This window comes from Vespula pensylvanica, chromosome 2 (genome assembly GCF_014466175.1).
Source record: "Vespula pensylvanica isolate Volc-1 chromosome 2, ASM1446617v1, whole genome shotgun sequence".
In the NCBI taxonomy this organism is placed as follows: domain Eukaryota; kingdom Metazoa; phylum Arthropoda; class Insecta; order Hymenoptera; family Vespidae; genus Vespula; species Vespula pensylvanica.
In genome coordinates this window covers 5008818-5026265 of record NC_057686.1, presented here as the reverse complement: position 1 = coordinate 5026265, position 17448 = coordinate 5008818, and the positions used below count along the sequence as shown (strand labels likewise).

The following is a 17448-nucleotide window of genomic DNA, read 5'->3' as shown; positions in this document are numbered from 1 at the left end:
TTAACGTCTCGTCTTTATTCTTCTCGTTCCTCTACCTCCTCGCAGTGGCGTGTAATTTTATCGAGTGAGTTTCGCGTATTCTCCAGACATTTTCGCTTGTCGTACGGAGTAAAGTGAAGAAGAGAGAGAGAGAGAGAGAAAGAGAGAGAAGAATAAACGAGGAAAGAGAGAATGAGAGAATGAGAGAGAAAGAGTAAGAGAAACGATGAAAAAGGAGTAAAAGAGGAGAGTATCGCGTCGAAGGTGTGCTTCTCGATTACTCGGAGCGATTCCCATCGGGAACACCAGCAGAGTTCCTTTGAAAGGTAGTTCGACGCTTGGTAGCATCGTTCCCAAAGCTTCTCGCGTCGCGTTCTTCTCTATCCTCTCATCGTCCTTTCTTCTTCTTCTTCTTCTTCTTCTTCTTCTTCTTCTTTTCCTTCTCCAGGAACGTTCCCACGATGGATGAGTACGTTCGTTTCTATCATCCCCAAACGTTTCTTCTCGATATGCGATGTTCGACGAATGAACGACGTCGATCGTCCGGCATAATGTAATAGTAGAGAAAACACGTCCCCGCGACCACTCTTCTCTTGATTGTCGATTGTATTTTCTCTTATTCCTTCATTCTTTTTTCCTAAGCTTGTCTCTCGTTTTGTATGCATACCGAATCAAAGAGTTTTTCTTCGACGACGACGACGACGACGACGACGACGACGACGACGACAAGGACGAAAACGACGACGAAAATGACGACGACGACGAAAGCTTTCACGTCGAGTAACAAAATGAAAATGCATTTCAGTTGTAACGATCGAATCGGAAACGGCGAAAATCTCCGTTCGTTGGGGGGCGAACGCTCGTGCGGAATAATGTTCCTATCGGACGAGATGATGAAGAGAAAGATAGATGGACAGAGGAAGAGAAAGAGAAAGAGAGATATGAGAATGGAACGAAAAGCTCTTTTACGATCTATAAAGGATTTATACGAAACAATTTCCCCGTAGGGGCAGATTCGCTCGTGAGAGTCCTGCCCATCGTCGACCATTATCGCGGTCTCCTCGCCACGTTCATCGGCTTCGGCTCCCTTTCTCCCTTCTCTCTTTCCCTTCTCTATCTTTCTCTTCCATCAACCCATTTTCCATACGCGGTTTCAAACACGAACCGATAGAGGCAATAATTAATCTCGCGTACGAAGTTATTAATCAAAGATCACCGAGTCCTCGTTGTCGATTGTTCGTTATCGATGTCGTTGGTTATCGGTCATCTAGACTCAATAACATTTCTCGAACGTTATCATCGTTCTTCACACGATGCTATTACATTTTTCTCTTATTCATTCTCTTTCTCTCTCTTCCACCTAAATTCCGTGGTTTTATTTCTGGTGACCCTTGTGATGGGTAGACGAGTAAATTTAAGACCGCATTCGCTAAAAGGCACATTCAATTATTCACTTCCTTGTCAATTATTCAAAGGGCATCTTAGAACTGCGCAAGAGGATACGGCGCATGGGTTGACACTATACCTAACTCGTTCACGAAAAAGAGATAATACATACGAGTGGTGTTGCTGGTTAAAGCACGGAAATTCGATAACTTTAAAGGATTACCAGGCACACGGACGAACGCTGGCAACATCCGGTAGTTTATCGGAATCCGGAAACACTGGGAATATCGGTCGAGGTCGATTACAAAAGCCTCTTTTATTAACCTCACCCGTTTTCCAAGCGTTAACTCGTCGTTGCGGAACGCGAAAGCAGTCTGAAAACTTGAAAATTTATTGCCACTTTTATACATCGTTTAAAATCGTTTCTCTCTCTTCTTTATCTTTTTTCTTTTTGCAATTCTTCTCTGTTCTATAAAACTCAAAGTCGAATGATCAACGAGTCGAGTAATTAGAGGGTTAATGCGTGAAGAAATAGGAGAAAGGTGGATTCGATGCGTTCGAAAACCGGTGGGGCGACAAATTAGCAATGAGTGCAATACGGTTCTGATAAATTATGCGGAATCCACGATATTTTCCGCGGTTTACGTACCGCATACATTACATATATTCTATTTCCTTATTTTCCTTTGAACGAATAATTTTATCGAAACGAACGGAGTTTAATTCCGCAAAAATTTCTCCAAAACGATTTTCAAACGTGTCCGTCAAAATTATTCACATCCTTTTCGTTTCATATACGGTACGGATCGGTATATATTACGTACGTTAGTAAGTACCAGTAAGTACAAAGGCGAATAAATTCGCGCGTATCATCGTACTTTCCTGCATCCATTATACTTGCATCTAGTCATAGTCAAACATCTCTCGTAAAGCGAAGCGTTAGTAGGTAATTCATGAAATGGAAACGTTTCAAACTTCTAGATGGTACGCTTCGTTCGTTGACCGACGAATTGGGGCATCCTTTTACGACGCGAACTACTTCGTTTGAGACCAAATTTCTCTTTTGTTCGAAAAATAAAAACGCCACAAGACGAGTTTACAAATTGTATTCTGTTACGCAATCAAACTTCCTAGGTGATCCTTTCTGAACCGAGAAGAGTCATTGATCCGTTTCTTTCGCTCGATACATTTAGATGCCGTTAATAATTATATCTTTCGTTTCCTCGCATGAACTCGGCGATGCGATGCAACGAGACCGTGGATTAACGTGACGGTGCAATGTTTTAAGAAAGTAGAAAAAAAGAAAAAAGAAAAAAGAACAGAAAAAGGTAAAACAAAAAGGGGCGTCTGCTTTTGTCCAATCCGATTGGTTTCCACGGTATAAAACTTTGCCCTCACTCGCGGTCATTTCGTCACGGGCACGGCTTTTACGGATCGGGTTTACGGCGTTTCCAAAGCACACCGCACGTGTATCCTACGTGTTCTTCGCTTGCATTATACGCTTCTCTGTACGTTGTACTTGCATACATACATACACCATACATGCGTACGTACGTGTTCCGCTTTGCGGAGAAGACAAAGAACGTTTTGTTGGGAACAATAGCGATGATAGTAGGATACACGACGGAGAAGCGCGATAGCTTACGTTTTTGAAGAATGGAGATTATGTTGCCTCGATAATGATAATAACCTAATGCGCTGTGTCTTTTCTTCCTTAGGGCGTTAATAGGGAATACTATAGTTTCCTAGTCCGTGGTTCCATTAATCGATCTCGCCTGTATACTTTACACCTTTTACCTTTATCTCTTATCGTGATTATAAGTAAAATATCACGACACTTTCCCTCATGTTTTTTTTTCCCGAGCTCACCCGACCAACTCCTTATAATAATAGCTATTCGCGAGGGTATTTGGGGTGCCACGATGAAGCTCTGCCGAGACTCAGCAGGAAAAGCTGGCGTACGAGCGCGTGACCGCGATCCTTCAACAAATACTGCTATTTTTCTCTGTACGCAGCATTTTTCCTCCGTTGGGACAGCTACGTACTCGTCCGGCGCGATAAATATTCTAACGTGGCTATGCCGAGCTGAAGAGAACGTGGCTAGGAAGGGAAAAGGAAAGAGGGGCAGAAGGGTGAAGGGAACGAAAACGCCCTCGGCACACACCTTACCTACCTGCCACTCGTGTCGGCTCCGCGATTTGCGTAAACACGTTCTAATTTATAGCGTATAGGGTAACGTCGGGCCCTGCGAGAGAAAGAGAAAGAGAAAGGGAACACCCTGCAATTTACTCACATTTTCCTCAGTTACAAGTTCTCGCTTTCTGATTTTATAACGTTGAATCTTTTAAAAGCAGTCCGCTTTCGAAAATGAACATTATGTATTACGTTGTCTAATATTTAATCATTAAAAATTCTTGGAGAAATGGCGAAACGTGATTTCTCGTTGAATTTTCTTTGAATATACGCGAGAAATTTTGTCTGAGTTATGAAGGGGAAGGTGTAAAAGTGTGGGTGGAGTATCAGAGAAGAAAGGATGTTTTCGTTTCTTAGGGATCCTATTTATACCCTTATCTAGATTCGATAATTCGGGGTTGGGATAACGTTCACGAGGAACAAAGCACTCTGAGACCAACCGGAGTTTGCGTCGTATTCGAGATTTTTCACGAGATAGGATCGCGGTTTCTTGAATGGATTCTCCTGTGGGTTGAAGGAGAGGGGAGAAGGAGAGATAAGTAGAAAAAGAAATGGTTCGAAAGAATCGAAGGGAAGGTGGTGACAGATGCAAAGAAACTAAACGAGAGGATACGAGGAAATGAAATCCTTGAGACAAATCGATTTAAATAAGAACGATACGAGATATTCATTTTCGAGAAATGGACTGTCGAAAAAATTTCATTTCCTACGGTCCTTTTTTATTCTCTTTGATCGGACCTATGATCTTTTTTCGTCAATCCCCATTTCGATATATAAAGAAATTTTCAAAAGGTTTAACGGATTGTTTCTGGGATAAATCAATGATAAGAATTTATTTTCTCTCGAGCCGAGAGAAATACCTTACCTCTCCTTCCTCTTTGCAGTCGCAGGTCAACCTGCCGTAGTGATCGCAGGAGCAGGGCGAATAGTCGCACCTGTTCGTCGAATTCGTCAGGACACCTTTCATCAGCAAACAGCTCCAAAAGAGTCCGAGAATCGCACTACCGAGCACGAATTTCGCTGCTCCCATTTTGTGCCCCTCCCTTCCTTCCTTCCTTCCTTTCTCTCTCTCTCTCTCTCTCTCTCTCTCTCTCTCTCTCTCTCTCTCTCTCTCTCTCTCGCGCCCTTCTCTTCCTTCGCTGTTCCAGCTGCTTTCTTTACATCGTGTGTCCGAACCGAGACGGATCCATAAAGAACCGAATAACGCTACGAAAAGAGTTTCTCCTATCTCGAAGATCAAATTTTTCTCTATCTTTTTATTCTTCTTTTCGAATCTTTATCAGTCCTTAGCGTTTCGTGGCGTACGTCAAAGAGCCGCCACGAGCAATACTACGTTATTCTGTCGGTCATATTTCTTGGAAAATCTCATTCTTTCCGATTTTTCCACTGCTCTTAGCATCGCTCGTTTTCCGATTTTTCAAAGAGAGATCCATGGACCGATTAAGTTAAGGAGTTCCCACTTCGATTCCTCTTCGGTCGATCGTCAAGATCCAATTAGAACGAGGAAAACTTACGGTAACGTAAGATATCATCGCGAGACTCTTGCGTCAGGCGTTCTCTTTCGGGCTCGGCCAGTCTGACGATATCTCTTCTCTGGAAAGATATAAAAGCGATAAAGTTTTCGTCGTAATTAATCGTGCGAGAGAAGGAGGAAATTCGACGACTCTTTGTGATCATTCACGAGAATATGTTTCAGATTTATTTTCAATAACAATAATACGTGAGATGCAGAAGCTTTCGAATTAAGCGAATCGTTATCGCGTTGCGTAATAGTTAAGTGTGTATATCTACGTTGGCATAATGTTATCGAAGATGAAAGTTCATTCTCTTGGGATTCGAACTAGCATTATTGGTACGTACGTACGTACGTACGTATGTGTATACGCCGAAAGGAAGATAACATCGTATATTGATAGACGTTCTCTCGCGATAAACGGTAGAGAGTATCACGTGGAATCAATGACACGTGGAAATTTCTCGTAAAATTCTCCCGACAAACAACGACAAAGCTTTTAATCTCGCGTGAGACAAAGCTTTCAGGAAGGTGCAAGCGAGTACGATATTGTGACCAATTTCAAGCGCCAAAATACGTTGCTCCGTTATCAGAGATTTCTCGTTCGCTACGTGACGCGGTTCCTGCGTTTGTCAGAAGTAGGTTACTCGATTCCGCGTTAAATGTCGGTCGGACGAACGACGAGCCTTGCAATTTCAACGAGATCCGGAGGAGTCGTACGAAAATTTGATAATATTGACGAGCTCGTATATACGCGATGTATGTATGTACGTATGTATGTACGTACGTTGAGTCTAGATTGCGTCTAGAGAGAAGCCTCGAAAGAGAGAAAGAGAGAAGAAGGGACCCATCTCTTTTTCTTTGTCTTTTTTTCTTTTTTTTAATTTCATCATCCTACCATCCACGAATCCTTTAGCAGCATGCACATACTACCGCGATACGATGCACTTCTCGCTTATCTAATTTTTGCTAATCCCGTTTAATATTTACCACGGGAGTTCACGATTCTAGGATTCGCTAAGTAGAATTAGCATCACAAAGGGAAAAGAGTAAAATATACGCGAGCTGGAGCAATTTTCCTTGCGTTCTATTTTCCCTCGCGTCTGCGTTTCAGCGTACGTATCGACGTAATGTTTTGCAAATATTCGCCCTTGTACTTTTTTTTCTTTTCTTTTCTTCTCCTTTCTTTTCTTTTCTTTTCTTTACTCGGCGTTACAAGCTGACGCGTGCTTTAAGCGCGTACGGAACGAAACGGGTTCTCTCGAGTTTCATTCGTGAGCAGAATGAAATTTATTTCTCGCGGAGAACCAATCAATGCGATTATACTCCTCGAGATCTTGCTTTGTACGCGAATAATATAAACAGTATTCGAACGTTCTCTTTGTCGTTATCGGTCGATCGAACGTACACAACCTATGTATATGTCCATCGAATGCCCGAGCCACGAGTACGTAAAAATACGGTGTCCTAATCGCGCCTCGTAAAACACGCCTTGTTACCGAGACGTCGCGTGTCCAAGACTTCTTCCATTTTTCTTCGTTAAAAGGGTAGACAGTGAACGGAAAAGAGATAGAGAAAGAGAGAGAGAGAGAGAGAGAGAGAGAGAGAGAGAGAGAGAGAGAGAGAATGCAACGTGTATTGCGCGAGCACGCACGTGTCGTCGACTTGCTTTTTCTATTTTATTTTTTCTTTTTCTTTTTTTTACGAACTTCGCATATCCGACAACGTGTCCATTCTTATAAATAATTTTTCCTCGATCTCGATCAATTTCCAGACGAAGTTTAAGAAAGATGTATAACCGAAGCCGATATTATCCTTGTTTTCATATGAAAAATGAGTCTTCGTTCTTTTTTTTTTTCTTCTTCTTTTTTTTCGGATAGGCAAGAAGAAGGTGGTAATACGGAAGAAGAGCATCGCATCGGTGCTTGTGAAAGGAGAAGCGGGAATGAGAATGAAAGGCGCTTCGATTCAAAGCGTGGTGGAGGTGCGCGGACTCCAAAAGAATTTTCCTTTTAGTTCGAGCCCTCAATCCTCTTTCTTTCTTTACTTTCTTCCTATATTCTCTCCTAGACAGCCTCTTAATTTCTTCCAGTTCTTTTCTCTCTTTTTCTCTCGCTCGACTTCTCTCTATTCTCTCTCTCTCTCTCTCTCTCTCTCTCTTTCATTCTCCCACTCGTTTAGTCTATATATGTCCAAAAAGAGAAAGAAAGAAAAAGGGCAGAAAACCGTCGAGTCTCTCTCGTATTCTGATTAATCTAACGAGCTGAGCGTGCTTGCGATACCAAAGAATTGAAGGACATTAATGCTCGCTCTCATTATGCCGCTCGCAATTATCAGCATGTATTATGACGGTTCCTCGCTACTAAGAATAACAACTCGTACGAGTCGAGTTTGTTGGTATGTCGCGTAGGCGTGCGACGACCGACCAAACGAACGGTACAGACATGCCGCCGCCGCCGCCACCACCATCATCATCACCACCACCACCATAACCATCACCACCATCACCGCCACCACCACACCGTCGACGTCGTCGTTGCCGCCGCCGCCGCCGGCTTTATTCGCATTTCTCTACGATCCCGCGAGTTTTCAACGAAAGATTACACGGAAATACGCGATGACTCAACGAGCACGAACCATCCATGTCATTGTCGACGTCGTCCTAGTCGTCATCGTCATTGTCGGCGTCAACAAAAGAACGAACACTGACTCCAGCTGCTCGTTAACGAATATTCTGCAATTTTCCATACGAGAAATCTCGTCCGTTTTGTTTTTTTTTTTTCTTTCTTTTTTTCTCTTTACCTTTTCCTTTCCTTTTTCTTTTTCTTTTTTTCGACAACCACGATGAATTCGAGGAGTCTCGAGTGGAACGAATGCTTCTCTCTATTCCCCACTACCAACCCCGCCCCCTTCCTCTCACTCGGTTTTTATTTTCTCATTCATTCACGCGTTCTCTCCCGAAAATGATAGCGACTGCAGCCACTTTAAATGAATTACGACGAATCGAGTCAGCTTGACGATGATGTAATTAAGCGGGCAGCAGCTTTAAAAGAAACTTTAAAGAAGCACCTTTCGTTATTCCCTCGTCTTTGTTATTCGTAATTGCTTCGCCGATACAAAATGGTGCACTTAACTCCCATACACAAACACATTCTTTATCCCCGAAAGAAGCCGTTTCTTTCGAATGGAACAACTTTACGACGACTAACCTGGCGATCGTTTCTATCTTTTTCTTTCTTTCTCGACAAAGAGATTTTTCTTTTACTCAAAGAAACACTCGTAATGACCGTCGAACAACCGTCGTTCTTACGATCCGTCCTCGTCTTCAAGTAGAATACGTTAGCCTTCTCGAAAGGTTCAACTATTACGCACGTACCGTAGTCGGACTTTGAAATTTTAATACTACTGACAAACAGATCGCGATGATTTTTCATAGAGTTTTAACGTGACCTAGAGAATTGGACTTTCTCTTGGTTTCCGAGTTGGGTTGCTCAAGGGGGGTCCTAACGATCCGAACGCGGTTGGGCTCCATGATGATAAAAGTGGGTCCCAGAGTTAGCTCGAACGAGAAAACGATTAATGGGTGATCGCTGAGGTACACGATTCCATATAGCAGCTTCGCTTATAAACTCGCTCCGAGCACAAATCTACGATATAAATTTTGAGAATGAAAAAAAAAGAAAAAAGAAAAGAAAAGAAAGAGAGAAAATGTGATAAAATACGCGATGGTATTATTCGAAAGAGAATAAAATGGTAGGAAAGAATTTAGACGAGCACATTTTTTTAAAGTTGCGCAGTAAAATAATTCAATCTCTCGTTTCGCGGACGATTAAATATTTCGTGGCTCGTTAATGGATATTCATATATTCGGACCTCGCGCACCTCTCTGCTTCCCAGTGTACCAGACCCCTTTGTTTCTCGATACATGTTGCACTACCCCTTCCCCATTGCATCTACGCTTCTGCACGTACACGAATGATGCGAGACTGAGAGACACGGAAGTAAATCGTTTCCGATTACGTGACTCTTCTTCAAAACGACGACACTACTACGATTTTGCGACAGAAGCGCTAGAGAACCGGCCGTTTCATTTCGAAGTAGACGACTGTTTCCATCCCTCTGTACACTACACATCTACCCCTTCTTCTATCTTCGATATATACGTATTTTATTCCACGTGGATGGCTGCAATTTTAAAAAGAACGTTCTTTCGTGCAGCAAGATCGCGACTTCTAGTTATCTTCTTTTCTTTTATCTCTCTCTCTCTCTCTCTCTCTCTCTTTTTCTCTTTTTATTGTTCTCCTTTGCAAACTAGCAGCGAATCGTATTCGTCTTTATCCCTTCCTTTCTTATTTCCCCTTGTCTTATCTCGTAACGGGTTATCGTCACGATTATTCCGAAACGATATACTCCTATCCAAGAAAGTGTTCGCAGTTTTCTGATAGCGATAAAAACAGCGAATCGTGGAGAAGAGAAAGGTACGAGAAGAAGGTTGGGAGAGGAGCTTGAAAATGGTGGGAGACACCTACGTTAAGGGGATTATTAAGATCGAGTATCTCAAAGGGATGGGAATGCTCGTTTCGTCCGCGAAACAAGGGTTAATCCAGCGATTGGAATAAATGTTTCGTCGGAACGATATATGGTTACCTCACGTCGGATTATCCCTTCAAATCGATCAATTTATATCTCTTAAATCAACGTAAAAACCAAAAACCTTTCAAATGTTCAGTCACGTATTTCTTTGAAAGCGAGAAGACGGTTCGAACGTTTGATTTGTTTTTCTTTCCCTCCTCTCCCAACCCCCATCGTAAAACGTAACTTCAGCGTAACGGGAATTAGAGCTCGACTAACGCTCGATGAAATTCGAAGCTGATGCTATCGGAGTTCTCTTTGTCGCGGAAACGTCCAATTCCGTAACCTACTTCGTGTCGTTTCGCTCTGGTCTTTTACTCTTGGGAAACTAGAAAACGTCGATCAACGATGACAACGCGTCGTTGCGATGGAGTTCAAACGATTGATCGAGTTTCGACAAGATATCGTAATAAAAAGTTTTGCTCAGACCGAACGCAATATTTTTATACGAGCCACGTTCACCGTACTATTTCGATACGGACTCGTTTCAAATTTCGTATTTTTCCAAATTCAGTCAATGGTGTATTCCAATATTCAAGTTCACGGTCGTTGCACTTTCCAAAAAAGAACAAAAAAGTAACTGACGTTACGTTTGACGTTACGAGAGATATTTCCGATGATCGGATCGATTCTGAGTCGGTTTTCATGCGTCAGTCAGAAGTAAACGAGTAGGTTGACGCATCTTTGACGCGTGTGTTTATTAACACGCGACGTGTCGTTTCAAGCCACGATCTGACAAACGTTTCTCGATAAAGTCCGTTCGTTCTGGCGACGAAAGCCATTGACTGTATATATCGTGGCACATCGTGCTTCATCGGAAAACGATCGTACGTTCTGATATGAGCTGGCACATGTCGACGTTAACGCAGTTGCAGCTGTTGCTAGAACGACGGAGTAGAAGAAGAAGAAGAAGAAGAAGAAGAACAAGAAGAACAAGAAGAACAAGAACAAGAAACAGAAACAGAAAAAGAACCAGAAAAATAAAAAGAGAAAGATCGACAGCTGCGAATTTCGTTTCTTTTATGATACATTGTACGTAGCTAGTAAGAGTTGTCCAATGAACGAAATAAAAAGAGAGAGGATAAAGGATAAAGGTCAAAGATGAAAGGATTAAGAACGGAGTATTATAATCGCTGTAAAATAAGAAGAGAAAGATAGCCGAACACGCATCGTGCCACGTGGGAAATCATGCATTACCGCTACACAATTATCAAACTCGGTTCTCTGTGTCGGCTCTGTTACGTTACAATGGTTCGCGCACGCGTAACGGCGAATAAAACGAAAACGATTCTTGCAGCGAATAGAGCTAGAGATACCAAAAGTAGACGGATAAGAAGAAGAAGAAGAAGAAGGAGAAGAAGAGAAGGAGTAGGAGGAGAAGGAGGAGGAAGAGGTGGAGGATGGGATTTCATTACGCGACGTCGGTGGTCGAGGACGAGATTCCATGGCTCGTTGCTCGTTGCTCGCGTAGAGATCGATTCGTGCGTTGCTCGATCCCGCGAAGGGCACACCCAAGAGAAAGAGAGAGAGAGAGAGAGATAGAAAGAAGAGAGATATAAAGAAAGATCGCTAGCACTATCTCTTCGCGCGCTAGTTTCCTCTTATCTCGTGAACCTTTAAGCTCCGCCGTGTTCTTAATTCGCTTGAGACGCGTCGGTCTTTAAAAGATCATTGCGTAACGGCTATCGCGAAGAAAATGTATCGCGTTTCGTGTCACGTATGTTTTGTTGTATGTATGTACGTGAGATTTCGCGGAGCGTAAAGAGGTCGCGTGGTATTCCATTCGTACGATTGCGTACGATGACACGTCCAAGTATTAGAAACGATCTTTAGACCAGAGAAGATTTCTATTTCCTCGTAATCTCGAATCGTTTTATCTCGCAACGAGATCGCGCGTCTCTCCGAACGAACTAAACTTCTTCATCCTCGGAAATAATATCATCGACACTTTAGTTTTAACGACGCACAAGTGGCTCCTTGTCGTCGCGATTATTATTATTATTATTATTATTATTATTTTTTTTTTTTTTTTATTTATTTTCCCTTTTTTTTCCCTCTTTTCTTTTTTCTCTTCTTCTTCTTCTTTTTTATTATTATTTATTCTTCCCCCCCTTTTTTTCGTTTCTTTTCTTTAACATCACACTCTCACTACCGACACTGATATATTTTAAATATGACCTCGTTCGATACGAGAACATGGTCGTGCCGCGATCATCATGATCGAAGAGTCGTCGTCGTTCCTTTCTTTCCTCATTTTATTCTTTCTAATTTATTTATTCGAAAAGATCGAAGCGTCGCGTTTGTAACCACGACGTTTACCTCGATAAGATTCCTCGACGATAAACTCTCACGACGCGTCATCGACGACGCGCGGACAGCAACTGGCCGCCTTTCGAATTCGCGGCTGCTTTGCACCTCGGTCGACGGTTATCGCGCGGCACGAGTTCCCCCACCACACCCACCGCTCCTTTCCTCCTCACTGGAGTTCCCCCACCATCTCCTATACCAACTTCTCTCCCTCGTCCCTTTTCCGTCTATCTTCTTCTATTCCACGAGCATCATCCTCTCTTCTCTTCTTCTCTTTCTTTCTTTTTTCTTTTCTGTTTTCTTTCTTTTTTCCTTTCTGTTTTCTTTCTTTTTCCACTTTTCTATTTTCCCCTATCTCCATCTCTTTCCTTGTCTGCCATTATCATTCACTGCGAGATTAAAGACGATGAATTTATTTTTGCTCGATCTATAACGCACTTCGCGTATCTTTCTCTATATGTACGTAGAAATCTTTCGTTCCATCTTTCGCAAACATTTATTTTGAAACGTTGAAGAGATAACGTCTTCCGTGTATTCGTGATTTCGTCACGTCTCTCTTATTTGTAAGCGCGGAATACAAAAAAAAAAAAATATATATATATATCGAAATGTTCGCTATAGAAAAAAAATCGTCCGCTCTTGGAAAATAGTTTTATGTAACTTCGGTTAAACTAGCGACCCACAGGTTGACGTTACGAGTGTAACACGTTACACGCGACTAACTGCTTTTTGACTCTCTCGTGTTAATTAACCGGTGATTAATTATGTCGAGAGGTTTGATAAAAAGCTTTAGCTTGCTGCGTTAAGTTACGGGACGGTAGTTCGTTCAAGGGCTCGCAGAATCTTTTACCGTTAAACGTCATTGCAACGTGCTACCCGTTCTTTCTTTTTCTTTCCCCCTCTTTTTTTCTTTTTAAATACATATTTTCAATCTTTTTTTCTTTTTTTTTTTTTTCTTTTTCTTTTTATTTTTACGGCCAAGAGACGCATCGTCCGTATTGCGTCGGGCTTAAAAGCTTGTCGTTATTACTTCATAAGATAATAGAGGTGAGTATTAATCAATTTTGGAATTTTTTTTACTCCTTGTACGAATTTAATCGAACATCTCTCATCTCGAGAAAAAGAAAAAGAGAGACGACTTAATAGTTTTATTTTTTTTTCCGTTTTTCTTTTTTTTTTTTTTCGGTATATTATCTGCTCTAAAAATCGTGATGAATCTTTATAATTATATACTCTGAGCGGAAACGCGTCCCTTTCTTTTTTTTTTTTCTTTTTCTTTCTTTCTTTCTTTTTTCACCTCTTTCATTTTCCTCGTCAGAGGATTTAGGTTATTCGCGTATCATGTCTCTCGGATAATCGTATTTACACTATGAGATCTATGTACGTGTGACAATTTATATCACGCGCCGAGATAATCTCGAGTATTTTCTTAGAAATGCACGTTCGTCTCTTGACCAATAATTATTTCGATAAGAATAGAAAATAACGAGTACGCCGTCCCTCGGCAATATTCTCTCTTAACGTTTCTAATGTAATCTCGAGTTATTCTTTTCTTCTGTATTTTTATTATACTACTTCATTCGTTATCGATGTACATTCGGTCACGATTAATCCGAATTTAAAGCACGTTCTTAACAAGCATTTTAAGAACTATCATTTCAAGTTTGAGAACTTATCTTAGTGCTTCGGCTATCTCAATAAAGTTGACTCCTTCGGAATTCCATAGTACGGAATTTTTTTCCTTTTTTGTTTTCTCTTTTTGGTATTTCTTTTATCTTAATAATTATTTTAGTTTCGCACGGCGAACCTTTAAATAACTACAACGTAACCTACTTTCGTTACATTTGTATTTGTGAACTTTATTTCCGGCACGACGAAAGCTCCATCCTTTTTTTATGTGTTTTTTCTTCTTTTATACGCGTTAGGACGCCTCGACCTCTTAAACTTTCTCGTTAATACGACATTTCTCGCGTTTCTCGTCTGGTGGAATAAAAGTTTTCTATCTCTCTCTCTCTCTCTCTCTCTCTCTCTCTCTCTCTCCTTCTCTCTCTTTCTTTCGCGTTCGCGCGAGTCTGTGCACCTTACATTTCTTTTTTTATCCGTCCTTACGTATATACATACATAGTTTTCCATTTGGTGCAGCGTGTCGCGTCGCATAACGTTACGTCGCGTTAAAATCCCGAAAGAAATCTCACGCGAATGATCGCGTACTCGACTTTTCACCTTTAACTTACAGTTAGTCGAGAGATCTTGAGATCGAACCCTCTGGCATAATATACTCATTCACTCGAGATAAAAAGTTGTGATGATCGATTCGTTGCTGTGTCGTGCAGCTCGTTTGTCTGTGAAACGTTAAAAAAGAGAAAAAAAGAGAAAGAAAAAAAAAAAACAAATAAATAAATCTTAACGACCGAAGAAAGGAGAAACTCAACTTTTAATTTTAGACACAGAAATGGAAAAATTATTATTCATCGCCGCGTTTTTTTTTTTTTTTTTTTTTTTTTTTTTTTTGGGAAACTTGTTCAAATTAATCCAAATCCACGTATTCTACTTAAGGTCACAATCCCATAGTACGGATCAACAAGTGTTTCTCCTCGGTCGCGTCAACCTGAAAGAGTCTCGGAAAAAGGCATTCGAGAGTTCTCTGTCTCTCTCTCTTTCTCTCTCTCTACCTCTCCCTTTTTCTTTACCCTTTGTAGAGTTGGCAGTAATTCAAATTTCCTCGTCCGAAGACGCGGCTAACGAACGAGGGACTCACTTTTAGAGTGGGCTACTCCGAAGTACGAGTCGAGACCTCCAAAAAGATACGCTTCTTCGATCGATCCGTACCCAAACTCACCCTTGCCCCTCTTTCGTTTTCTTTTTTCTTTTTTTTCTTTTTCGCTTCCTCTTTTGCTCGGCGTTGTTTTTAAATGGGTCGGCCGACAAGCACGTGGAATCTCGTTTGGAGGTTATATGTACGTACGCCGCGCAATGCAGGTACCGCGTTCAATTTGGAAAAACTTTCGAGTGCCCTCTCGTCCGCGTATTTTCACTCAGATTCGAACGATCGAGTTAATTAAAAAACGTCAGACAGAGGGAAAGGGCAGCAAAGGGTTGGGGGTGAGAAATAGAGAGAGAGAGAGAGAGAGAGAGAGAGAGAGAGAGAGAGAGAGAGAGAGAGAAAGACAAAGAGAATGAATTCCATTTTCCGGAATTTCTTCGTCTTTTGTTTCGCTGCTTTTTTTCTTCTATATTTTTCTCTCTTTCTCCTGTCTTCGTTCTTTCCGGAGGGTACGAACGAAGCGAGTGATTTTTCGATGGTTTTGTTAAAAATTCTCTTGCTCGTTGTGCTCTATCCTCCCTCTCTCTCTCTCTCTCTTTCTCATTGACGGTGGTAAAAAGACAAGGACGGTGGCGAGAAAGAAAGAAAGCAAGAAAGAATGAACGAACGAACGAACGAACGAACGAACGAACGAATGGAAAGAGGAAGGACAGGCGCCAGTAGCGTCACGACTACTTTCCATGAACATTCGACACGGTCGCTCTCGTCGACGAACCGAGGTCGCTGCATCCAATAACGTCGAGCACGAGACCCCCGTGAAACTCATCGTCTCTTCCTCCGAGTCTTCTCCTTCCATGGGATTACACTGCAAGATCATGGATACCTATTTCCGTTTAAGGACGCTGACAACGCTTACATCCTTTATATTTAAGAATTTCGATCTTCTCATTTCGTTCGAGAAACTCTTGGTACAATCTTTCATCTAATTTATTAATGTTCTATATTGAATTTCGATAGGTTTAATTACGATGACATTTTGTAGTCGTCGATTTTTCTCGTTAGACTGGAGAAGCTCAAAATTAAATTCTCCATTGTTTGAATAAATAAATAAAATGATCATGGACGAAGGAGAAGAGATGTGGAAGAAAGAGTAAATGGCGAACGTAGGAGGCTTTCTTTGCCCTGTAAAAACGCGCGAAGATCTCGACGTAAAGGAAGTTGAATTTTATCGGAATAACTTTCTTCGCGTGTGTCACGTGCATCGGCGTAAATTTCACCTTCGTGTTTCTCTTCGTATCTTCCAAGGGTCCTCGACTACCGAGTTGCTTTAAGAAAGGAAAAAAATGTCGGTGCATCCGCGCACGAAAGCTTCTTGGATTCTGTACGTTCGTCTTGCACGTACACACGTACCACAGTGCATTTTTAAGGGAAAAATATTAGCAATAAATTTTGGGCTCCTACTTCTATTCCCTTCCTTTTTCTTCTTTTCGTATTCCTCCTTCTCTCTCTCTCTCTCTCTCTCTCTCTCTTTCTCTCTCTTTTTCTCGAGTTTTTGAAAGGAGCTACGTTCTCATAATTTTTCCTTCTCTATGAAAGTTAATATTTTCTTTTAACGACGAAATTTGATTTTCAACGTGCCACGTTCATGACGATAACAGAAAACAGATATGTAAAAGCATGCATTATTAAAGTCAAGAACCAAACGTGTTTACAAAACGGATAAGATTTTTTACTCGAAACGTTACGCTCGACACTCGCTCTCTCTTTCCTTGCTCCGTTATATACATACGTGCCTTTTAAGTGGACCTATAACGGCGCATAATGTAAATCAAACGAGATATCTCGACAACTGCTCGTTCTTTCGTTCGTAGAAACGAAACGTCGTATTAAGTTCGAACTTTGGAACACGGAGAATCGATTTCCCTTCGAAATCCGACGATACGTTAACTATAGCGAAATATGATTGCAGCAAATTTCGCGAGGGGTAGAAGGGAAATTGTCGAGAGATCGTTCTTCGAATAATAGGGAGTATGAAAATTATAAGGTTATGAACCTAACAGTCTCAGTGGAGTTTCGATAATTCGATAACGAACGATTTCTTGAGGTAACGACTTATATTATCGTAACCTAAATACGGAGCGTGAACTTTTGACATTCGAGCCGGAGAATCGTTATCGATTGTATCGCAATAACTCAATGGAAATGTAATCGCTACATGTGAAATTTTCCAATAATACAATGGTCGATTCCTCCTCTTTCGTACCTGTACGTATATACTGTGTGTATATATGTACCTTCTATCGACCTCGCATATATTTGTCAGATAAACGTACGAAATAAACAAGAGACATTTGGAAGTCTTTTTACAAATAAGCCCTTCTCTCTCTCTCTCTCTCTCTCTCTCTCTCTCTCTCTCTCTCTCTCTCTCTCTCTTTTTCTGTCTAGACTTTAGAATCGTCGACTAGATAGGGACGAAAGAAACGCAAGTTAAATGTATTGCGCCTGACGTAGTACTAGAGTCGTGAGTGTACGTATAAATATTTATTCACGATATTAATGCGCACACGGCACTCCACGAACGTCGATCCTCTTGATAGGTGCGTGTGGCACATTTTTCGTAGAAAAATTCTCTTTCGTGTGTTACGTCGTGAGTGGCGTATTTTTTCCTTTTTTT

The 17448-nt window shown here is 41.4% G+C and overlaps 2 protein-coding genes across 8 annotated transcripts in view; one reads left to right on the top strand and one right to left on the bottom strand.

Moving 5' to 3' along the window:
• Nucleotides 1-17448, top strand: part of LOC122637981 (E3 ubiquitin-protein ligase MYCBP2) — a 164771-nt gene that overhangs the window by 15977 nt on the left and 131346 nt on the right. The gene's annotated exons all lie outside the window — the stretch shown is intronic.
• Nucleotides 1-17448, bottom strand: part of LOC122637989 — a 74569-nt gene that overhangs the window by 6050 nt on the left and 51071 nt on the right. Inside the window, exon 3 of the mRNA XM_043830581.1 lies at nt 4424-5151. Within this exon, the coding sequence (XP_043686516.1) occupies nt 4424-4588 (165 nt within the window). The 5' untranslated portion in view covers nt 4589-5151. The remainder of the gene's footprint in view (nt 1-4423; nt 5152-17448) is intronic.